The 25649-nt window shown below is 40.9% G+C and overlaps 1 protein-coding gene across 1 annotated transcript in view; it reads right to left on the bottom strand.

Moving 5' to 3' along the window:
- The window catches only part of LOC125226430, a 142071-nt gene that overhangs the window by 100011 nt on the left and 16411 nt on the right, over positions 1 to 25649 (bottom strand). The window contains exons 3-10 of the mRNA XM_048130413.1: positions 15545 to 15674; positions 13689 to 13797; positions 12152 to 12342; positions 10765 to 10921; positions 9780 to 9905; positions 2276 to 2500; positions 2002 to 2229; positions 1819 to 1955 (exon numbers count right to left, since the gene is read on the bottom strand). Coding sequence (XP_047986370.1) covers positions 1819 to 1955; positions 2002 to 2229; positions 2276 to 2500; positions 9780 to 9905; positions 10765 to 10921; positions 12152 to 12342; positions 13689 to 13797; positions 15545 to 15652 — 1281 coding nt within the window. The 5' untranslated portion in view covers positions 15653 to 15674. The remainder of the gene's footprint in view (positions 1 to 1818; positions 1956 to 2001; positions 2230 to 2275; positions 2501 to 9779; positions 9906 to 10764; positions 10922 to 12151; positions 12343 to 13688; positions 13798 to 15544; positions 15675 to 25649) is intronic.

The raw sequence follows: 25649 nt of genomic DNA, 5'->3' as shown, positions 1-25649 counted from the left end.
GAAGGCAAAGGCTAGTAAGTGTATGTATACCTTGTTAATTAACAAGTGTTTGAAGTTAGCATTTTATTGCGTTTACATGTAGTGGGTTAAGTGGGTATCGTAACATCGCTAGCACAGTTCAAACGTGCACATAATTTGTGATAGTAACCCCAACCCTCGGCTCAAACAGAGCGTACACGTGTACCGTGTGATACGTGAAATAGCTCCCGTGCCAATGAATACATTTTCATACCGTTTTTTGTCGGAACTCATGAAGTGTGACTCCTCGTACAGTCGCCATCAGATATAAGTATCGGAGCTGCGAAAGCTACAAATGTCTGAACACGTACTCTAAAGTTTTCACAGTAGAGGCAGAGAGAGCTTTGGCAACCCCGATACATTTTATGGCAACAACTGTACGTAGAGGGTGTCATGTACAGTCAGCAATGAGTATTGAGTGATCAGTTTGTAATTCGACCACACAACATCATCATTCTCCTTGCGTTATACCGGCATTCGCCATGGCTCATTGCCCATGGGAACCTGAGTTCCGCTGTGACAACTAATCCCAAGACTTGGCGTAGGCACTCGTTTTACCAAAGCGACTGCCATCTGACTTTCAAACCCAAAGGGTAACTAGGCCTTGTTGGAATTAGTCCGGTTTTCTCACGATGTCTTCACCAAAAAGCGACTGGCAAATATCAAATGACATTTCGACCAATTAGTCACAATCGAGCGTTTATTCGAACCTTTGTTTAATAAACTCTTTATACCTAATCAAGAGGAAAATTGTCCTTTTGTACCAATAATATCCAATTCGATCACTCATAGAATAGTTATATCCGAGTCAGAGTGCTCGTTTTATTTATGACATTCATAATGACGCAGTTTATTTCCCGAGTGATTCGATAGCATTCATAATAAAGTTTTCCAATGGGAAATTAGCCATTACTGCTTTAAAATACTGCAGGTTATTTTTAAACATATTTAATAATCGTGAAAAATATAGCCACTCATCTTCCAAGAGCAGTATTATTTACGTCATAATCTTCGAAACGGTCTTTACGGGTTTAAAAATGTTATTACCTCGGGTCTGGCGGGTTTTCATCTATAACCACATTAGGCGGGATGCGCTCGCGGAAAGCCGGGAAGCGACTGATCCATTATCGATTAAGACCGGTTTATTTATTTATTCGTATGGCGCATTTACATAAACTTTCAAACAATATGTAGCTAGAATTATAAGTCCACATTCAGGGTCCCAAGCTACGAGATTGCGTCAGGTGTTAATTTAAACAGGTCTTCCGGAGGGCCTGGGAAAGCATGCAGAGGGCAGCGCTGTATAATGTGCTCAATGGTTTGAGCCTCTTCACCACACTCGCAGAGCGCAGAGTCCCGCCAACCCCATTTATGGCGGAAGTAATTACAGCGCCCGTGACCAGTTCTCAGTCTGTTCACTCGACACCAGAGTTTTCGTGGCAAGACCGGTAACATTGGCTTACAACTTGAGGCGATTGCACTTTAGAGTTCGGACCAAGTGGATATCTTCATTGTCGCCGGTTTAGCACGTTCCAATTTGGGCATCGTAGTCAGTATAAAAATATAAAATACCACAGTATAAACATAACGGGGCTATCATAACCTAGCTAGGTAGATGCGTTTAAGAGTTAGTAACCGAAAGTTCTATATGTATGTTACAACGAAGGTGCGGTGCACAGAATACACGTCTCAAATGCGACATAAGTATCTTCGAGTGGCATCTACTTGGTCCGCCGGAGCGCATCATACAATTTTTAAACAAATGAAGTTCGTGTTTACATTTATTCTGATGAGAGTTACCTGCACGATGCAGAAGTGCTGCGGGTCGTGGCGCGACAGCCCGTACTTGTCGAGCATCTCGCGCACGACGCCCGCCGCCGTGTCGCCGACGGCAGCAGCAGTGTGGTCACAGCCACAGCGTGTGTAGCGACAGTTACCTGCACGATGCAGAAGTGCTGCGGGTCGTGGCGCGACAGCCCGTACTTGTCGAGCATCTCGCGCACGACGCCCGCCGCCGAGTCGCCGACGGCAGCAGCAGTGTGGTCACAGCCACAGCGTGTGTAGCGACAGTTACCTGCACGATGCAGAAGTGCTGCGGGTCGTGGCGCGACAGCCCGTACTTGTCGAGCATCTCGCGCACGACGCCCGCCGCCGAGTCGCCGACGGCAGCAGCAGTGTGGTCACAGCCACAGCGTGTGTAGCGACAGTTACCTGCACGATGCAGAAGTGCTGCGGGTCGTGGCGCGACAGCCCGTACTTGTCGAGCATCTCGCGCACGACGCCCGCCGCCGAGTCGCGCCGTGTCGCCACAGCGTGTGTACGACAGACACGATGCAGAAGTGCTGCGGGTCGTGGCGCGACAGCCCGTACTTGTCGAGCATCTCGCGCACGACGCCCGCCGCCGTGTCGCCGACGGACAGCAGCAGCGTCTTGTACGGCACGTCGGGGCATAGCGATGAACCGTATATTTTCAAAGTCCCGCCTGTTAAAGAATAAAACAGTCATAAGAATAATGTTCACCGATTTGCCACTACTATCAAAGCAGAATTCACCGGTTACAGTTATTATAATCCTGTTTTCGGTTGACAAACAATAGTTCGCCTCTATACCAGTATTCCTGTAAATTATAGGTAATAGGTATGTTCGCCTGTCTTATGTAGGTACAAGGTGATTACTACTAGCACGATTAGGTACAGTGAACTGCAAAGTACATGGCGAATTTATCAATCACATCATTCATAATTTCTCCATGTAATTTAGCAGCTCACTGTACAATAGTACGTATTCCTTAAGGAATATTTATAACTAGCGTTCATATGATTCATACGAGTTATGTCTGAACAAACACTGAACAATGAATACATATAGTTTTATATACTCATACAACATCAATAACAAGACTAACATTAATTTCCGTATACAAATACTACCACCTAGTCCCTCTATGACGCAATTTGCCTTATTACAAGCGTAAAGGAAGTCCCAGAAGAGACGGAAACAGTACCGAGTCACATTATGTACACTAGTTGTACTAACATTGTACCGCAGCGCAAACAACTATGCAAATAAGTTCTGACCAGGGTAAATTGAAGTAGGTGCAGATCACCTACAAGTACCACTAGACGGAATATTTATAGGCACTAATATGGCCTACAGTTAGCCTCTGTTAGCCTATGTTACACAACGCATATGTATCTACCTTCATATTCTAATATTTGTAAAGTCATAAGAGCCTGTCACATATTTTTCCGACCTCCGAAAAGTAACATATTATTGCAGATGACAGAGTACTATTCATATTTATTATATTATATTTATCGTTTTACTTCAAAACTACGTTCGAGCTTTTCGTTGCCATTGTATGGTTTTTTCCATAATGTTGGTTTTAGTTGATTGAATATGGGTTTATTGGAATTTTAGTCACTCAATTCGTTGTATTCAGTATCATTATAGCCTAAAATCGTGTTCGTTCCTCAGCTTATTAAGTATGTAACCAATTTCGTTATTATGCTTTTTTACTAGTGTGAAATCTGAATCGCTAAATAAATATCGTGTCATTCAAGATAACGCGCAAAATCGTCAAATCTTAAATTTGAAAATGACCCGACCCGATCTAGATACAGTAATTTACTTTTCTCAAACATGGTATGAAATATTGATGTTATGTGCCTTATAATTGGCAGCGAAGTATGACGTTGCAGGTGCGGCTAGGACGATTGATAGATAATGGAATTTCATACAAACCTTGCAGGCCAAGGCCGGCAAAGTCCTCTTTTTTAATTTCCAAACACAGATAATTGTGACATAACATCCAGGTACTTAGCCAATTAAAAAAAAAACTATAAGGGGCTTTATAGACGTGCCGACTGGAACTGGTACGGGCCCTAGACAATATTTGATTTTGGGTGCGTTTTCATACAAAAAAAATTTTTTTCGTTTTTTTTTGAATTTTTTTTTACTTTTTGTTTTTTTATAAGTGCATACGGGGTTTCAAAGGGGAACGAAAATTCGATTATTTTTGCGCTACGACGCACCGTTTAGGAGATACAGCCATCCAAAGTTACTATTTTCAGTAGACTTTATTTATTTCATACCATGTTTGAGAAAAGCACTATACATACCTCGGCGGGAAATGGGGTTGAACCCCCTTTGTCCCGGCCTCTGTAGTAATGTACTATTTAGTGGTCAGTGCCAGTATAGATTTATAATGTGGGATCTAATAAGAGCAAAATAATATAAAGTTACAAGGGGAAAAGGGGAGGGTAGAGAATTTAATGAGCGTTATATTTCTTCAGGATAGTCCCGGTGTAGACCTAGCTTACTAATCTTCATCGAGGTCCCAAGCCGTCTAATGAATTACATCGTTAAGGATTAAGATCGGCGCTGAAAAAGCTTAATTGATCTTAACAAAAAGGTCAAATCTACTTAATTATTTGCTCAATATTGATTGAAAGTAATTGAAAACAATTAAATTTCAATAAAAATGTAAGAATATTGTAAAGAACATGGTATATTGTGGTAGACAGGCAAGTTTGAATAGACTTAAGTACGGGCGAGGAAATCCTTTCAGGAAATGGCATTGTGAAAACATCCTCAGGAAACCCACTTATCAAAAATAGCCCTGACCTGAATGATGGTAAACGGAAACTTGGAAGCACTAACCTACTTGGCAGCGATCCATGAGACAAGACATGGGTTAGGAAAGGGGTAGAGAAATTTGAAAAGTGGAGGTATACGAGTTTATTGTTATGCCCGTAAAAGAAGACGAAGGCCACCAAACAAAACCAATAAATTTTTGTATGCGTAGTCGAGGAAATTGATTCTTAAACAGTTTGCAGTCCACTTTACATGGAATATTTAGCATGCACGAAGGCCGCAAAAGCCATCTTATTTGGAGGGACATAAGAGCGTATCACATATTGCACCAAATTTCCTTGAACCGCAAATTGCTAAATTGAACCGCAATTGAAGTACAGAAATGTATTACATACTTAAAAATTCTATCCACAATTTTGCCTGCCGTCTTTACACTTCAAATTAAACAAAGCAACCTTTAAGTACAGTGCCAAACACGTGTTTTATAATAAAGTACCCAAAAATTATGGACCAGTTTCTTAAAGTTATGCATAAAGAGCGCCAAACTCGAGTTGCGCGACTCCCGACTGCCGGGACGGTAAATTAAATTTGCCCTGAACTTGCCTTTGCTCAAAGTTTGACACTGAATGCTCTTACGACTAATTCAACTTTTACTTTTCCGTCTAATATTATTACAGTTAACATATAAAGTATACACACTGGCGGAAAGCCAAAAATGACTGTAAAATTTCTTAAGTATTACCTACTGTTCATGATTTCTTTTGCTTACCTATTAGCTTACATACCTAATTTTGTTAGTATGTTAACAATCTTTATATTCAGTAATGAACCTCCAGGTCTTTTTTTATCCAAATTACTTAGTACCTACATTGTAGTACACCAACTCATTTTGTTTATGTGACTGTTTGTGTTCTAAATAAATAATAAAAAAAAAAAAAAAAAAAAAAATGTGTACAGATGTAGTGAGAAATGTTTTTCTTTCGTATCTTCACGGAATTTCACGAACTTGTCATGGTTGAGTCAGTCTCAGTACAATAAGTACTAACACGATAAATACGAATTATTTCGAGAAAATACGATGAAAACCAATAGGCGACTTAACAGTACTTAAAATAAAATATTTTATACCATGCGCGAAATAAAGCAACAGATAATTATAAGAAAAACAGGGACAGAAGTTAAAATATTTTAGATAAAGTATATTAGTTGACCGTGACGTCACTCAATTCGATTTCATACTAGCAAGTCGTTCAAAATCGTTTTGACAGTTCTTAAAAAGAAGGTGATCTGACTAGGAGGAAAGTAGCCTACGAGTATTACGCACTTTATCCGGACAAGTACCGGTGATTCAAAATAGTGTGTGATATGGCCAGCACTGCATTTTGTTGTAAATCTCGCTTTCATCTAAAATTATTTTCAAATCGTGCCGCCGGCACTTCTGTTAAGCCACATCTCGGACACTGGCGGTCAAATATATGAAAGAGGCGCGTTCCTAGCACACATCCTAAGCTCGTATAGGTGAACGCGTACCATGCTTGTATGAGTGAGATATGACAGGTTGACTGTTCGCGTTTTTGACAGGCGGTAACTGTGAGGTAACCGAGAGGAGGTGGGTGGGGGGGGGAGCGGAAGTGGCCATACTGTCCGATAGTACTCTTTATTATACTGTGGTTAAGCTCTGATTATGCTCAAGCTAGCATGTACACTGCTAACATAGTAGAAGCTATTTGTCCTGAGCTTCCGAGTTAGAGTTAGAGTTATACTATTCATGATGTACTAGTATGTGCAGTGGTTCCCTGGAGTCTGAAATGCTTTTAACTGTGTCGGCCACCAGGCAGTAGACACACAGGGACGGACACAACGACAATATGTCATCATCATCCTCCTTGCGTTATCCCGGCATTTGCCACGGCTCATGGGAGCCTGGGGTCCGCTTTGACAACTAATCCCAACTACTACCCAAACTACTCCCAAACTAATCCCAACTACTTGAAAAAAAAAAAAGAACAAATCGAAAAATATTCAATAAAATAATTTGATTTGTTCCCTAGTTGAACTAATCCCAAGATTTGGTGTAGGCACTAGTTTTACGAAAGCGACTGCCATCTGACCTTCTAACCCGAAGGGTAACTAGACCTTATTGGAATTATTCCGGTTTCTTCACGATCTTTTCCTTCACCGAAAAGCGACTGGCAAATATCAAATGACATTTCGCGCATAAGTTCCGAAAAACTCATTGGTACGAGCCGGGGTTCAAACCCGCGACTTCCGGATTGAAAATCACACGCTCTTACCGCTAGGCCACCAGCGCTCCAACACAACAACAGCGCTACAACGACAATATGTATAGTAAACTTAATTTTCTGCACTCCGGCCGGAAAGCGTCAAATTTTGGGCCGCAGCGCTGAACGAAGTTGCCGCTTCCTGGCTCCGCCGAACAGAAAAATAGTATACATACACACTATTACACACCTCGGCCAGTAAATAAGACGTTCCGCCTTGGCCGAAATTAAATGTGATCTTTTTATTTAATTTTAATCCATACTAATATTATAAATGGGAAAGTGTGTGTGTGTGTCTGTTTGTTTGTCCGTCTTTCACGGCAAAACGGAGCGACAAATTGACGTGATTTTTTATAGTTGAAGGGATGGAGAGTGACATAGGCTACCTTTTGTCTCTTTCTAACCCCCCACTTCCCCAAAATAGGAGGTGGAAGTTTGTAAGGAGCATTTCTCAATTTTCGAATTTAACGCGAGCGAAGCCGCGGGCAAAAGCTAGTTTTATATGTAAGCTTGACCTGTAATTGATATTATTAATAAATATGAGTATGAGTATTATAAATGAATCAAGGTCACAGACTAGCCAAGGCGAAGACGTGGCCTACGATAGAGCGAGCTTGCCCAGAAAGTGCCTATTTGACGTCAAGATTTCTAGCGGTGTTCTCAAACACGCCTTATGAACTTAGTGGTTTAACTATTATATAACCCATTCACTTCCATGGGCTAAGAACAAACTTATATGACCTTTTTTAAGTTATTATCGCGTAATAGACAAACTTCCAAGCCAAATTTCTACAGCGAGTGGTAAGTCCTCGTAGTTCAAACTGTACTTTAACCAATGTTAAAGTTCAGTTCAGTTTTGTGTTGTTGTTTGTAAACAATTTATGTTTATAAAGCGAGAAACTATTGGGAAAGTACGAGTATTAGAGAAGTGTAATAGCAACACCGTCGCAGTCATTTATCTGCCGCGTCAGTATCAAACTGATATTAATGTGGCCAACTAAGTGGCGCACAGCGATATATACCAACCCACCATATGTGAGTGTGCACGGGAAAACGTCCCACTTTGTCGATTGCTATAAAGCCGCTTTGTTGGTTTATTCATATAAAGTAAATCTCGCCTTAATCACAGTATAATAAAGAGTACTATCGTACAGTATGGCCAATCCGCTCCCCGCTGAAAGTGCCGTCCACCCCCTCTCGGTTACCTCACAGTTACCGCCTGTCAAAAACGCGAACAGTCGACCTGTCATATTTCACTCATACAAGCACAGTACGCGTTCACCTACACGAGCTTAGACTGTGTGCTAGGAACGCGCCTCTTTCATATATTTGATCGCCAGTGTCCGAGGTGTGCCTTAATGGTAACTGACAAAATGGGACGTTTTACTATACATCATCCTCCTTGCGTTATCCCGGCATTTGCCACGGCTCATGGGAGCCTGGGGTCCGCTCTGACATTTTACTATACACACTCACATATTAGTAGATTACATACAGGTCAATTCACAAGAGCTGGCACGAATGGAACGAATGTTTGAATGAAAATATGCATGTGTGTGACAGATTAACCAATAAAATGGTGGCTCTTGACAGTTACGACTGTATACCAATACAGGTGTCACTCACACAATCAAAGTTTCGTTCGTTCCATTCGTGCCAGCTCTTGTGAATTGACCTACCTAGTAGTCAGTTAAGTAAGAAATGTCTCAAATCACGTGTAATTGTGATCAAACATGTGATGTGAGGCTTTCTTACTGGCTAAGGTGTGTATTGTGTATTTACTGTTCAACGGGGCCGGGAAGCTGTAACTTCGTTTAGCGCAGCGGCCTGAAATTTAACGCTTTCCGGCCGGAGGACAGATATTATGGCTTTCCATGTCTAAAGGATCATTCCTTATGCTTCATGCGAGGCCCTTAAGTAAGGTCGAAATGTTACGTATACTCGTAAAATAAAATTTATCTTTTTACGGGCCTCTCTTTTGACGTCACAATTTTATACAGCAATTTAAACAACTTCAGATATAATGTTAACATTCGGGAATTGCGAAGTGCAAATTTTAATCAGCACTTCTTGATACATTTAAAAAATCGCTTTGAAATTATCTTGAGAAAAATATGTTTAGTTTAGAGTATCTAACAGAATATAGTTCTTAAACTGTTACTAAATAATTCTGCCATCTATCCGTGAACCTCTGCATATTTTCGTCTGCCACCCCAACAAAAACGCCCCGTGACCGTCTAGGGCTAGGGTGGTTCTCCACAGCTTTGAAAGCTAATAATAGATGGCGCTGCAAGGTAAAACACGGGCGCGTCCTTTGATGCGAACTACGAACTTGGCATTTATGCTACGTTCATAGTTTTTTGTTTGAGTCACAAGATGGCACCTACTTTCCGATTCTCGTCTTTATTATGCCAATAATTTTACGTCAGAGGCCGGAAAAATGAGGATTTCCGGCGAATTGGTTACATACGGATAGGGATACGAGGCCGGGAATCCGTTTTCACGCCAAGGAATGTTGCAATTAAATATTGTCTTTACATTCCACAGTGTGTGTCACAGGTCCGCGTCGTACAGCTGCGTTCGTGACCAACAAAATGGTCCCGACGGAAGACCAGCGCTGACCCTCGGGTTAGCATTTTATGCTGAGTCGGGACCATTTTGTGGTAACTTATATGTTTAATTTCTTTTATTTGCTGTTTCTGTTTTCTTACTTGTGTATTTTGTAGTTATCACGAATAAATAATTGATTGATTCCTTATAATGGGCTCGGAAGTATCGCTTTTTGGGCGCATCAACTCGACAGGGCTGAAAAGGGATTTCATACTACTTTTCAGGCTTAGGCTATAAAAATCGCTGCTTGTTAAGTATTTAGGTACTACGTACCAGTGTCAGGGCCGCCATCTTTGGAGCGGAACTGCTGTAGTTTCCGCTCCAGTTTCTGTTGGCGGCGCCGCCGCATCACGGCCTCGGGGTTGCTGATGCTGCGGGTGAACGACGTCTCTGGCAGCTCTGCGGATAAAGAAGTTAACATTAGCTATAAAAGGAATAGACTAGCTTTGAAGGGTATATGTCTGTTTGAGCATAGATTAAATATAAGAAGATCATACCATCTCATACATTAAAATGTGACCGCCTAAGAACGCGCATACACTACACCACACACAGATGACGCTACAAAAAATGCCTTGTAGCCATCGATTATCTATAGTTAAGTGTCACTTTCGAGCCGTAAATCTATGTCAAAAGTGACACTTAACGCCATCTACAAGTATAATCGAAAGCTACAAGACATTTTTTGTGGCGCCATCTATATGTGGTGTAGTGTATGCGCGTTCTTAGGCGGTCGCATTTTAATGTATGGGACGGTATGATCATCTTATATTTAATCTATGGTTTGAGGCAGGTGAACAAAAGGTATGGTACAGTTCAGATTTCAGGCCTGACAAACGCTATTTAAGGTTTGACATCGCTGTTTATAATACGGTACCAAATACCAGAGACGTGGGAGGTACAAACTTTACGACTTCATCTACTTGGTGTAGTTGCCATAGTTTAGTTGGTGGTTCGCAGTAAGAATTGTGACATTAAAGTTTTTGACCAGTGGTGTCAACTGTGAAACAGTACGTTTATACGGAACGTCGCTGTGATTCCGTACCATCGAGCCGTTGTTAAATTAAGCATTTGCCTTTGACTAAGGCCTCCACTGCATATCGAGCGTTTTTAGAGCGGGGCGTGAGCGGGACGAGATGAGATGGTGTCCGCCAGGCGCGGCGCTAGCGTCCCGCGCGCCGCTCACATCGCGCTCCTCTCTCAAAACTCTAATGTGTGACGGAGGCGTAAACGTCACTGGCAAAGATGTCAAGGTCACCTGTATAAAGTTTCTCAGCGACAGGTCTGTTCTCATTGTTCGAGTCGGACTTCAGCCTGGACAGTTTCTCCTTCTTCTTGAGTTCCTTCTTTTCGCGCTTGGACAGTTTCCGCTTGAAGTTCTGGTCACCCTTCTCGTTGACCGACGACAGGGAAGTCTGGAGGCAAAAAGTCGTATTATGAGTAAGTGGAACTTGACCCTATTTTATAAAATCTTGCCACATGTCGTTGTGCAAAATATAAATAATTGCAGGTATAAATGTACAAACAAAACTATAATATCAAACCTCAATAGTTGGCGTGTTATTTAGTTTAAGATCGACCATTGTGACCATTCAAAACAACTTGTGACTAGGCCTCATTGAATGAAACATATTTCTTTTTTATTGTGAAGAGTATAGCGTCAAGCGTTAAGTTTGGAATATATATGCACGTCAGTCGATGCTATCTAGTTGTATTTTATCCCAGTACATGGTGGTAAAACAAAAACGGATCATCTAAAACACATCTTGCAAACGTAAGAATTATACAAGAAGTATGAATCATATGTCAGACACTTGTCTCTGCCGCCGCGGTGTTTAATTGCTATGAATTGCATTTAATCACGGCCGGAAGACTGGGCAAACATTCCGCGTTGCGAAACCTCCTCGATGACTGTAAATATAGAAGCGTTTGATCGCGATTTGTGGAGGCCCACATCAAAGTTACTTTGATCGTGATTGAGCTAATTACGAACACCGAAACAGATGCACTGGCCATTTATTTGTATTAAATTCGGTGATGTGCAATACAAGAACGAGAAAAACGGTTCAAGATCGATTTAATATTGTTGTTTGATGTTTTCGCTTTTAAATGCATGCCATGTATTGTAAACAAAGAGTGTTCTTGTAGAAGGCAGTGCATTGATTTTTGAGTTTAGTCAGCAGGTACCACCCATCGAACTTACGATCGTCGCCATCGTCGGCATCTAGACCGAGCGTCCTTCTGATGCGGCTCGAGTCACTTGTCATACTAGTGACAGTAGTGACGATGACGTCTCTTACACCCAGACAAGAGCATACTCACGTCAGCATTAGTAGTGTACTTGAGCAGGAACCGTCCCTCGCGGTCGTCTGCGTGCCAGTTCCACTGCACCAGTAGCTTCTCGTGCGGCTCGAGTCACTTGTTATCCTGATGACGTCACTCACACTCACACCAAGCATACTAGTCAGTACATGTTATACTCACGTCAGCATTAGTAGTGTACTTGAGCAGGAACCGTCCCTCGCGGTCGTCTGCGTGCCAGTTCCACTGCACCAGTAGCTTCTCGTGCGGCTCGAGTCACTTGTTATCCTGATGACGACACTCACACTCACACCAAGCAACTAGTCAGTACATGTCATACTCACGTCAGCATTAGTAGTGCACTTGAGCAGGAATCGGCCCTCGCGGTCGTCCGCGTGCCAGTTCAGCTGCACCAGGAGGGGCTTCTCGTGCGGCTCGAGGCGGCGCTCGTCGTCGGGCCCGTGCGTCTCCCACAGAGAGTACGAGCCGAGCGACAGCATACGCATGTCTGGCCGGAACTTTTCGATCAGGGTTTCTGAAAGATGACATGAGATTACTTTACCGAGTGTAGGAACAGAGAACGTTTACATTAGGTATCGAAAGAAGACAAATCTGCAGGCATTGTTTTTATTAATGATATAGGACGCAAACAAGCAGACGGATCGCCTTATGGTACGCGATCATCGCCGCCCATGACCCGAAATACCCGAAGGGCTATAGGCCTAAAAGTGCCTTGCCGCCTTGCCTTGAATATGGGAGTTCGCTCAAGTTTATGTTGCCTTACAATCCTTACATTGGCCGTTTTGCTAAATAATGCCTTGGATATCGACTTAATAACTGAGGGCCTAGCCAATAAGACAACCGCTATGACTGCGAAAGCTATCTATCGATCGCATTAATGACTAATATAAAATAATGATAAATTGATAAGATAACTTTTCGAAGTGTGAAGGCAACATTGATCATCAAATTTATGAAATATACGTAACAACCAAACAACATGGCATTAGGTGATTTATAAACTAGACAAACCATACACAAACAAATAATCACGGCTGAACGCCATCCTTTGAACTTTAAACGTGAAATGATAGGGAACAAATTTGTAGGTACTGAGTATGTTGCAAATGAGATTCGATTGATGTTTGATTTCGCAGCCGAGGCTTCAATGATGATGGATGGCGATAGATGAGGATGTATTCGTTATGCATGGTTAGACGCTCATCCTCATTACTGGTAGTGGCTGGGACATCAGTATGAAATCCTTCAAGGACTACTTTACTTTGTAATTGTACATAATGCGTCTACTTTATTTATATTTTTGTATTGATACAGCATTACAAAATACTTGTGTTTTCAAGACTTTTGTTCCGAACGAAGTGAAGTCTAGTTGGCCAGTTGGGTCGTAAAATCGTGAAATCAATATTATTATTGGTAAGTGCCACACATATACTTATGCAAAAATATAGGGACTTAAAAGTGACCGGCCAACCAGACCGTCAGAAAATTCAAAAACGTCTCCTCAGGACGCGCCCCAGCGTTTTTTACGTCCTTTATACAAAATGTTACTGAATCATGGTGGCGTGGCGCGGACGCCCGTTGCGCGCCCCGAGAAACGACGTGCGATACTGAATCGCAACGTGCCACTACTTTAAATTTCATTTAGTTTAAAAAGATAAAAGCTCTCTATGAATCCCTTATGATATCTATCTATAGCTTTTTTATCTGTAAAAGCTTTTGTGACAGAACTTGGTGACCGACGAGGTTAGATAGATAGCCTTATGAATCGCATAGGCAAACGCTTATCAAGCAAGTTAAGCAAGTAGATAAAAGATTCCAGGAAGATAGAAGATATAAATACCCTTTCTCTTCTCAACTCACCTATGACATCGCTGACGGTGGCGTCGGACGCAACACGAATACACTTGGTCGCTATCTTCTGCCCTGAGTCTTGAAAATAAAACCGCATGACCCCATGGAACTCCAAATTCTGTAAAATACAAGAGACAATGTTAAATATGATGAATAAAAAGCAAGTTTTACGCGTACATCCGGTCAAATATTAGGTACATAATTACCAATCAAACTTAAACAACTACCTTTTATCAAATTATCACACAATAATGAATATCGTTTTGTAGACTTAAGATATATAATAATTGTAAATAAATATCGGATGTAACACTAAAACGAATGTGTATTCATCGTTTTGGTGAGTAAGTCTAATGGCTTATCAAATATTTGACCTAAGCAAACGACGTTTCGTGTGCTTTGTATATACTTATTTTCGCATAAATTTTGTAACGATGTGAACGTTACACTACTTTAATATGGTTATCAAGAAATATATATACTAGTATCTACATCAGTGTCTTGTGAGTGAGTGAGTCTTGTGATGTGACAGTTGTGACTAACAGCAAAAAAGTGTTAGCTTGGTTTTAGCTAAGAACTACACTAACTTTTTCTATTACACATAGATGAAACAACGAAAGTCATAGCAAGGAAGGAACAAAGAATGGAGGGAACAAGTTGTTATCACGCATAATCTACGCTCCACAGATAAGATTTGTTTATGTTGACAAAGTAAATGCTACGTTAAAGGTTTCGTAAAGGAACTCGTTCTATAGTCATTGTCATACAAAAGAATATCTGCAAGACAAAACAAACCAGATCTATTCGTGTAGACTTGTTGAGGAAAGAATGCAATGTTGTGTAAACGTCTAAATGCGTTTATTTTTCTCCTTTTTTGGCTATTTAACACATGATTTATCGCATATAAAGAGGACTAGTGTGGAATATTCTTTATACCGCCTGGTGTTATTGATGAATACTTACTTACTTCACTGGCTCAGCGACCCAAAAAGGATCTTGGCCTCCGACACAAGAGATCGCCACTCTGCCCTATCCTACGCCACTTTACGCCAGTTGGGCACACCGAATGCGGACAGATTTCTCAGGGCTTCCTCGCACCAGTATATTTATGAATATATGCCGAGGATTTTATATATCATATACAAGGTGAAGGTGATTAACAAGTTCATGTAAGCTATAAAATATAACCGTCGTCTGGCGTCTTTCCCGTTCACATATAAACAATACCTGTACTGTACGGCGCGGCCCCGTCTCGGCTTTAACTGCAATTTTATGATTCACGCGTTTAGGCAAAAACACCGCTACTGTACCACTAGTACACAAGCTAATTTTAACTACGAAAGACCTTGGATTTACCTTTGTACTAGATAAAGTTTCGATAGGTACCAACTTTGGTGACGTTAAGTAAGGATGACGGTGATATATTAAGCCTGATAGAAGCAAAATAGTTTTGGATAGTGCTTATACATATATGTCCTTAAACGTTTTAAGACTTGATTTTAAGATACATGCATTCAGCATCACAGTTTACATGCTCCATACAGGTCATAGAGCACGATTTCTCACTGAATGACACGAAAATAAATTTCTTTGGATCCGCGATAAATTTGACGTCGTCGGTCGCCGTCGCATCATACGCATCGTAGACAACACGGATTCTTCATACTATCTCGTTCCTTGCTTGCACCTTGCACCAAAGTGGCACATTTATCAAAACTGAAAATTACAAGTTACGAGCGGAAGTCTCTGTCCAACTTGTCATATTAGACATTGACTACCACTTGTAAATTGTAACTTGTAGTTTCGAGAAATGGGCCCCTGGTAGTTTTGTGGGACTTTTGTGATGTGGGATATATTTAACTTACCTCGTTGGGCTCGCTCAGCTCGAACAGATCGAGCCGGTTGGCGTTCCACTGTTGGATCATGTTGCGGAGCGCCTCGCGCTCCAGCATGCGCTTGTCCGCCGCGTCCATCGTGTCACCGCATCAAGTCAGTCTGTAAACAAATTTATACACCATTAACTTCATATTTCAAAACAACTGCAGCATACTACTTTATAATTCGTAAACATTATGAAAATAGATTGATGAGAGTTATAAACAAAATGCATTTCAACGGATTTTTTATTTCTTATCTACACAGTACACACTACCTCCTAACATACCTATACATTGTAATCTTCACAATCATTATTGTTATGGATTATTCATGTAGCCCATTTATTACTACCAATGAGCCGGTGACACAACGCACTCGGGGCCTGGACAATGCCAGTGTTGGGAGATAACATAATATTTGTTGACAAAACCCGTTTCGGCACACCTACCCACCTATTCGGCGGGGCGTACGGCCGCGATTACTATCGGATCTATCAATAGACGATTACGATAATTTTACGATAACACGGAATGTTACATTACAAGTTTACAGGTTTCTATACAATACATAACTTTCAATAAGAATGGAGAATAATAAATTGAAGCAGAACTATAGAGTCGCAACAAGGATTAATCATCTGCGCGTAATAGTTAGTTAAAACTCGATGTATCTAACTATCTATTACATTTATGCAATGATTAGTGGACTATGAAGAACGACACCGATTTGTATAACAGTACGTAATGGAGTTGTTTCCGATCACCTGTCATTTTCTTTCCGCTCCGTTTTGATTGATGTAATGTAACTAACGATCGGTTCGAGGCATTCTTCGATGTGCACACTAACGAGCGAAAAACACGGTGAAATTGTTGAATCAAGCTGTGTCGATGGCAACGGCGATGGTGGGCAATCAAACAACGAGGTCAGGCGGCTAGCCAAAGTTTAAGGGACTTTCTATTTTCGTCGGGCATTCCTTGACTCGACAAAAATGCTCGCTGAATGTTCACTGATTGACTATTTCCTGCAATCAGTAATCGAATCGATCGATCGTGCATGCCATCTGAATGCACTCTATTACGTTGTTGAAGTTGTTGAGTTCTAATTAATCGTTTCCTTTTGGTTAGAGAAAAATATGTATGTGCACAAAGTGGGCGGAGTTGGCATCCATCATGTAGGTACAGCAGGCGCAGGCGCACCTCCACGCGCGCACTTCAGTATTTATAACGTAAACATATGGCCCCGCCGTGAAACACCGCGACCGATATGCCCGTAAAAACGTTTACTCATTGCCTAAAACGATTTGAATGTTTATGTGTATTTGGTTCGATGTGTAGGTTACAGAGAAGTTTTCAGTGACTTTTAAGGATAACGGATAACCCATAACCAATAACTTAAACCTTTAAAATTACATGAAAATTAACTGCCTACCTATTTACACATAGATTCCCATTTTTTTAATAAGTAATTATGGTTTTAGGAAAAACTAATAAGTTTATAGATATCAAATGGCACCTACAGACAAAACATGAGACAAATGATAGTTAAGGTTACGTACATTACATATGAATATCTGGGCGACCGAGCTTCGCTCGGTTCTGTTTCGTATCCTTGACCTGTGTCGCCATCTAGTTGGAAAATAAATAGTACCTACATCGATCAATCGAAAGAACACAACTACTCCACACGAGATGGCGCGCGTTTCGTCACAAAAGCTCAGAGTGTATTTTTCTATTCGTGTTAGCCTTGACCTGTGTCGCCATCTAGTCTTTGAAGTAAATAATACTTACATCGACCGAAAGACTTCTGTCTCAACAATACAACTACTCCACACGAGATGGCGCGCGAAGAAAAACGCGTGAAAACTCGAAAATTCGCGTTTTCCGGGACCTAAGGATATGTTAGATCGATTTTTCACCCACGAAAACCCCCACATAACAAATTTCAGCGAAATCGTTAGAGCGGTTTCCGAGATCGTCGGTATAAATAAATAAATAGATAAATAAATAAATAAATATACAAGAATTGCTCGTTTAATAGTATAAGATTATAATTTTCCAATCGATGGCCACCTTTTACTCTACGAAAAAGAAGCAAATGTGAAATGATTACCGAGAACCCAAAATCACAGTCAATAAACTGTCAACGGTAGCTATCGCATGCCACAAATTACACCACGTATGAATTATTTGAAGCTATCAAATCAAGTATGTACTTGGCGGCGTCGCCATTGTAATAAAGCAATTGCCTAAGGAATCCATATTGTATGCATATGCATCTGCTGCATTCCAATCAGCAGCGGGCACGTAATGTTAGTACGTAGAAATAGATTAACGTATACGTTTCGCGTTACTAGGAAACGTTTCCTATTTGAACATTTCATCCGAAGCCAGTTTATTAGTGTTAGCTGTCAGAACCCGAACAGCCGGCGGGTAGTGGTAATGTTATTTGAAAATGTTTCCGCTGCTTGCAGCTGCAATGTTTCTAGGTGCGAGCACGTCTTACTTACGTTCCCTTGGGAATTTTTCAGTAAAAACGAATTAGGACTATGAAGTTTAATCTATAATCGCCATCATCAAACCTGAAGCCATTTAGGCGATAATAACTGTTACTGTTTCATAAGGTCTCAAACATCAAGATTACTCTAACATGACGAGTTGATTGTAGCTGCAATGTGCTGCAGCTGCAACGTTGTCCGCGCTAAACTTCTTCAGGCAATATTTTCAATACTTTTTTAGGAACTTAGCCATTTTCTCATGATTTTGTGCGTTTTTATACGTAAACACTCATAGTGCTAATACAAATTCAGAACAAACAATTACTGCAGTAATTGGACAATTAATCTATGCATCAGTAGAAATACATCATGCGTTATTCAGGTCAACTAAAATCGACCAATCAACCAGGCAGCTGCGATAAGTTGATACGAATTAACCGCCCGATGACAAATGGCTTCATTGATTTAAACGCTAAAGGACCTACATAGCTATATCGCGAACAAACATGATTGTGTGGTTCAGTAGAGCAGCCGATATTGATTCAATTTACGGTGTTTAGGAAATTTTCTGGCAAATCTTTATCATTTATTTAGAGGACAATACTGAAATAGGTAGTGGACTTTGTCTCAGCAACGCATTGGTTTCAGTGGCGACTGGCGAGGATTCTATAGAACATGATTCGCACTGTCTTGTCTTCTGTCTTGGTGTCCATAAGATGATCTCAGTGACTGCTTTGGTACAGTTATTTTTCTCTTGTCAAAGTTGATGCATGTAACATGAGAGCATGCATGTACATGTATGTACAGTTCGAACGGGGCACAGAAATGTCAATCGCGACGGAACTTCACGGTTGGACGCCGACCTTGCCCCTTCCTGTGCTACGGTGAACTGGTCGCACGCACCCAACTGGGAACACCAAGCGATGTATAAGACCCCTGTGTACACGTTACTTGTTTAGAATAACGGTTCACATTTGACTAGATGTGACTTTATGAATGTTGAACCCGCGTCAGGCAGACTAGCGTCATTCGTCCCACACAACGCTACGCAAAAACCTGAGACAAATCTATCATGTTTGTATTAGTGCTGTAGTTATAACCTGAACTCGAATTAGATGTGAACAAAAATAAACACGTGCAATATTTTCTTGCTTTCTCGTTTGGAATCTGGATGGAACCAACTGAACGGAAGTAAACCAGTTTAGAATCGTATCTACCGCTCTATCACGGCCTTAACGAACTTATAATAATAAGATAAGGTTGGTAAGGATATTGTAGAATCTTAATGAGAGCAATTTTATTACGAAATAGTGCATTAATTTGGGAATAAAAAGTGACACATCATGGTCTAAAAGATGATTGTCTCGCTTTCTCTCTAATTATATTTAATTCACCATTGAGCATTTCGATATCTAATTCGCTATCTAAGGTAATACGGGTAAGTGTTTAATCAATGGTCAGTGATTATCGAGAGTTCATACGTTTACCACTAATCGTTAGTAGCAATAGCAGGTATCAAAAGTATGAACTCACTAAAACACCTGTGTCACAGATTGAAAAGGCCAGATCTACACTTATCCCCGTAGGGCACCCTTATACGAGTATTGACCATAATATCGAAATCGCGATTTGGAAATGTTCAGCAAAGTAATCCAAGCCATAACTATGTGTATTAACTTCAACAATGCAGCCAGGATGCCAAGCAGTTGAAGCAACACGCGAGTTATGATCGTGTAAACACAAACAATCTATTTTCCATTGAGCACGGTAATTCCGTTTGGCGTGCGTGGGAACGGCGTTCACGCCCGTACGAGGTGGGTGCAAAAACTAGCGACCCTCCAGCAAGTGCATAGGGGCGGAACACTGACTATCTCATGTAGACTCCCTAACTCCGCGACTCTTGGTCACAATACATTCAAGCAGCGATATGTAATAGGTGCATAGTTGCATTCTACACCATTTACAAATTTTACACTTGAACGGTTTGTTTTCGAATATGTTTGTTCGATTCGAGACTGGGGGCCGATTTTTGAATCTCACTTTCACTAAAATACCGGTTGAAAACGGTGATTTGCCTATTATTTTCAGTGACAATTTTCTGAATTCGAACGCCGTGAGACTCAAAAATCGGCCCCTGATCTTTAAAGCTAAGTTTCACCTACATCCAATTATTCGACTAAACTGAAACTTTATTTGCATAATATTGGACACTGCAATTAGCTATGGTCCTATCGAGTGATGGGCACAGGTGGCCATACAATTTCTATGATGAAAAACTTATTTAATTGTGAAATTTGAATTATCTCAATGAATATTAGTTACGTATTTAAAGAAAACTTTAGTTAGTGATAAAAGCTTGTATCAAAAAATATATTATTACAGTAGGCCTAGCACATGATTGCCGCGAGAGTATGTCGCCGCAAGATAGATGACACGTCTTCTTCTAACTGTATGAATGACATAAGGACGGGTAGTCTATCTCGCGGCGACATACTCTCGCGGCAATCATGTGCTAACCCTGCAGCTAAAGGTTGACTGGTAGAGAATGCCTCATGGCATTAAGTTCGCCTTTTGTACATTAAGTTGTTCTTTTGTGCAATAAAGTTTAAATAAATAAATAAATAAATTAAGTGATCGCGTTCTCTTATTGAGTCCCAGTAATTTTAATTTGGTGACCATGAACCATCTGTCATGCTCCACCTAGAGAGCAAGTGATCCGGGAACGAGTGGACCCGCCACGACACTCCCTTATCAACAGGGTACCACTTCACATTTCTCCACATTCCACGACCACTTGAACACTTGCTCTTTTTGTGCAGGTCGATCAAGTTGCTAACGAAGGGGCAAAAACGAGCAATGCTAAGGTTAAGTATCCTCGAGCACATTACCCTCGTTCCTTTGAGCAATTAAAAACCATCTAAATGTCCTAACGGGTCTTATAATTGTTATATCTACTAAAATGTTGTTTTATCTCTACTAAAAAACAGCTTTCAGTTTAGAATATGTCCATGTAATTGCTCCGTAAAAAGTACAGTTGTGAATGCATCACGTGTATTTAAATGGCGGAAACTAAATCACATTTCCACCGGCATTAACTGCTCTGGCATTTCTAACCGGCAAATCTATAAAATGTGTCGCTGTACGCCAACTAGCAATTTTTTCGACACGGTATCTTATTGCGAGCAACCGGCTTATTATAGCGGTTCAGTAAATTATCTGGATGTCGCAGACTCGGATGCGCCGCCATTCATAAAATCGCGTGTTCGTTAAAGCAAGTTGCGGGAACCAGCATGAAACCTGATGTGTTTGCGATTTAGATAGTGTCTGATACCATCTAAGCCGCTTGTTCACAGAGCTGGCTAATGAGAGCTTGCTCTGTCATCGCCTAGATGTAGAACGAGAAGAAGCTAGTCTCGGCGCGGTCACGCGACAAGTGGAGTTCAGAGTTAACGTACCCGGGGCTTGAGAACTCGTTCCCCCCTTGTGTGAAGACTCCCATGTCTGTTATGTAATGCGCTGTACTGTTATATGGTGTCGCGTCACGCAATACTAATTGATGTCTACGACGCTGTAATATGTGTCGTCTTCACTCAGCCGTTTCGTTCTCCGCTAGCGCTTATCTCTAAACCTACATGTAACATTTAAAACCGGCTTTTGTATTAGCGGCGCCCTCGTTACAGAAATGCAGCAACCAGTTTTTTACTTCGCCTTTATCAATGTCAAGACGGAAGGGTGATTTAGAAGCCCGTTTACTTTCTTAACCTTGAACTTTTTAAAGTATCAACGCACCCCTTGTCAGACTAATGATCATATAATAGAGGTGTCCACAGACATGCCCTACCTATAAGGTCCTGTCGTTGTCGAGGATAAAAAAGTGGTCGTTCACTTCAATATTGATACTTACATTAATTGAATTTGATAACCACTTAAAATGCGTAGTCGGCATTGACGAAGGAATGCAAAGGCACAGTATAAAACCAGTAATAACTCTTCTTACAAACTTCACGCCGCGCGGTGTGTCCCCCTCCCTCCCCTCGCATGCGGCGAAAACATGCGAAACTGGTGATTATTGGGCTGGACAGTCGGGGCCGCGTTTGCGCGCTGTGTTGACGTGTTGAGTTCGGGAGAAAATGACGTCAGCACCGAAGACATATTTTCGTTACTGTAGTGTTTATGGGTGTATGGAAAGTTCTCAAAATGCGGAAATGTCATTCTTTAGAATTCCTAGACACCCAGAAAAGTAAGTGGTTGTTATATATTTGCAGTGTTAGGTACATTATTGCTTACGTAAATGGCGTAAAAGTGAGATTTAAAGCTAGAATGACACATTAAAATCAATAAGGATTTATCTGTAACGACATTTAGGTAGATGCTGCGATCTATCTAGCTCGAAAGTTTGGTACCTACTTAAATATTGTGCAAACATCTATTCAAACATTTTATGTAAATATGATTTCGTCAGTATTTAAGAAACAAATACGTACTTGAATCTTTATTAGATAAAAAGGTAGAAAGAGCGTTGGTACTAGCATAGCGCCATACACAGTTACTAATACGAGTAGGACAGTAGGTACCTACGTTTCTAGTTCAAACGAATCTTTTTTTTATTGTGATGGATTGGGTGTATTCTAGAGAAAACATATAAAATGAACACTTAAATTAACGCTTTTGCAATTATTGTTACACAATCTACTATTGCGCGTATGAGAGTAATATATTTATAATGATTTTTTGTATCTTCAATACTGACTAATGTGGTGTCATGACGTGGTATTGTTATACTAAAACCTACTTACAGTTAATAGTACCTATTAGATTTACAACAACTTACATTGTACGAAGTGGATTATAGTAACGTTGTACAACCCTGCGTGACCTTGCGCAGTAGTAACGACCGCGCCGCCGCTGCCGGAGATTAACTACTGATATATCCTTATACTGTGGCAAAGGTACAAAGATAAAGCCATGAGTCACATGGAAGGCACGCGAGACTCCGCGCCGCTAAGCTCCACCCCGACAGCCTTAGCACTTAAGCACAGGGTTATAGGTAAGTACTACGTGTGCCACTCGATCTTGGTGACGTCACATCAACAGCGATAAATTTATCGCCAAGATAAAGATACTACAATTGCACTATTCATCTCCAAAAATAGTTCTGCGACGCTTTTACTGTACTAGTTTAATGTCTCTGGGTAACATCAAGCTAATTAGGTACCTCAGCCTCAGAGTAATGAACACAGGTGCGCGCACCTGCTTTATAGCTTACAAATTCGACACGACGCTGGTGTCCATCAGACTAGAATCAAATTACCATGTTGTCGGCATGATCCTGGTGTAAACAGAGTATTTGGTTACAAACAAAAACAAAACAAGTTGTGAATCTTTGCATTTAGAGAGTCGCATCGTATCTATTGGCGAAGTGATAGTAGGGCAGCAGTTAGCAGTCGGGTTTCGTTCCGGTGCGTCAGAGAGAGTAAGCGCGTTGGCAAGCCGCCGCGCCGGCGAGCCCAGCGCGGGGTGCCACGTTTTGCAATCTGGGCACAGGTACTGGAGTGACGCGGGCGCGAGTGCCGCGACTCTGACGGCACTGCCGATACAAACGACCGTGACCGGACGGACGCGTTCACTATCGATGAAAGCGGCGAAACACGCGATTACGTCGCATAACTGATCCGATTTGGAGAAACAACGAAAATCTCTGATGTGCACGACTTGCCGATTTAGTTATGAAAATGACATCGTTTTCCAAAAACTGATGAGCTAACGAAGCGGTAATTGTCATTGTTACGATGGCGTCAACAATTGCAGGATGTGATCCGAATGGTTACGGTTTTTTTTAATTCGCAGACGCATTGTTTTGGGTCATTAGCTTGCGGTCATTGAGGTCGTTTAGCAAAGAAAACATCTGTAGAACCTAAACACGATTGATTATCTTTAAATGGCCATCCATGTAATGACCAAATGAGATACTAAACATCTCTGCGTAGCACTAAAAAAAAGTAGGGCAAAAGGGGTTCCAGTTAATGTGTTTCAGAACTCCCTATAGCGGTAACTGTCGTCTGTGGGTACAGACAATTTGTGCCGTACCGTACCTTATCGATCATTGAAGGGTGTACGGAGGGTGGCCGGAGCCTGGCACCGACTGTACCAACATGCTCCTCACGCAGGTTCCCTCAATGGGTAACCCGACACGGAAAATGACATACATATCGAAACTAACGGTTTTGAAACGACTCGCGACGAAAGAATATTTTGGTCTCACGAAAATAATATTAGGCCAATGTCGTTGAACAATGAGTATAGCTGAACAAACCTCTTGGTTAATTGTAATTTGGTAACGGAACGGCAAACTACCGCGGATTAAAAAGATAATCTAAGACAATACTCGTCTTGCGCCATTGATGTTCAGAGAACCGAGATGCCATTACAAGCCATTGTTTCCAAAATCATTTTGCAAGGCGGCGGGTAAACGATAAATAATACGTAATTTACTTGCTCTTGCTTCAATATCATGTTCTGTTTCCGTTACTACGAAATTCCCACAATATTGTATGAGTATTGACAGTTGTTAGATAGTTGTCGGCTTATTAACATTCTCGGCCGGTGAGCACGGTTACTGACAGTGACCCACTTCAACTCCAACAACGTATTTCTTGTAATTTGTAGTCGCATGTAATATATAAATAACTGCCATATTTTAAAGGCTTTATAGAATGTATGGCAAATTTTTCCTAAACTAAAAGACTTTGATGTAGTGTATGTTCCTGTCTAAAAGCATTGTGTATAATAATAAACAAATCATCGATATCCAAAACGGACAGGGGTTCCTATCAGGTAGCAATTTTTATTGAATGAGAATAAACAACCAAACAAAAACAGCTTTTATAAATAGCATAGATGGGAGGTATGGTATGAATGAAAACAGGTATTATTTCCAAACCGGGTGTGTCGGCAAATCCAATCTATATCGTTCGCCACCAGAGGAAATAAGCAATGTTATAATTTCCTACAAATCATACAAACTCCTATACATACAAAATATACAAATGCACGATAAATACAATTACTTATACTTATACTTCACTCGTAACGCATTTTTTCGAATTAAAACGTATTTAAATGCTGTACATAGGTAGGTAAGTATTTATAAAATGTCGATACAGAAAGTGCCAATAAATGTGTATAATGTAGGTACCTATACGCGACCCTATTGTTCATACATTAGATGTGAGTAGTAAAGCAACCAGTCAGAATGTTGGGTTGGGAGTTGGGATCGATATCTGTTCCTTATCATATATATCAATCATCAGTTTAGTCATGCTTCTCAATATGACAATATGCCCGCAATTAAAATTGATACTCGATTTGCGACATAAGAAAAATAGTCTTCATTTTTTACAATTTGCTGTTATGATAGCCAGTATGGAATTTCATTTTACCATTAATATCGTCCTAAATAATTGACTAAAGCTAAATAACCAAATGCTATAATATTAATATCATACAATCATGTCATCTTCTTACGCCGCACCAAACTGCCTGAACTAATAGATGTGTAGCGTTGATCAACGGTACGTATTGAATGTTAGTCATCGTCT

The sequence above is a fragment of the Leguminivora glycinivorella genome, chromosome 5 (assembly GCF_023078275.1).
Source record: "Leguminivora glycinivorella isolate SPB_JAAS2020 chromosome 5, LegGlyc_1.1, whole genome shotgun sequence".
In the NCBI taxonomy this organism is placed as follows: Eukaryota; Metazoa; Arthropoda; class Insecta; order Lepidoptera; family Tortricidae; genus Leguminivora; species Leguminivora glycinivorella.
This window is presented reverse-complemented; position numbering and strand designations above follow the sequence as displayed.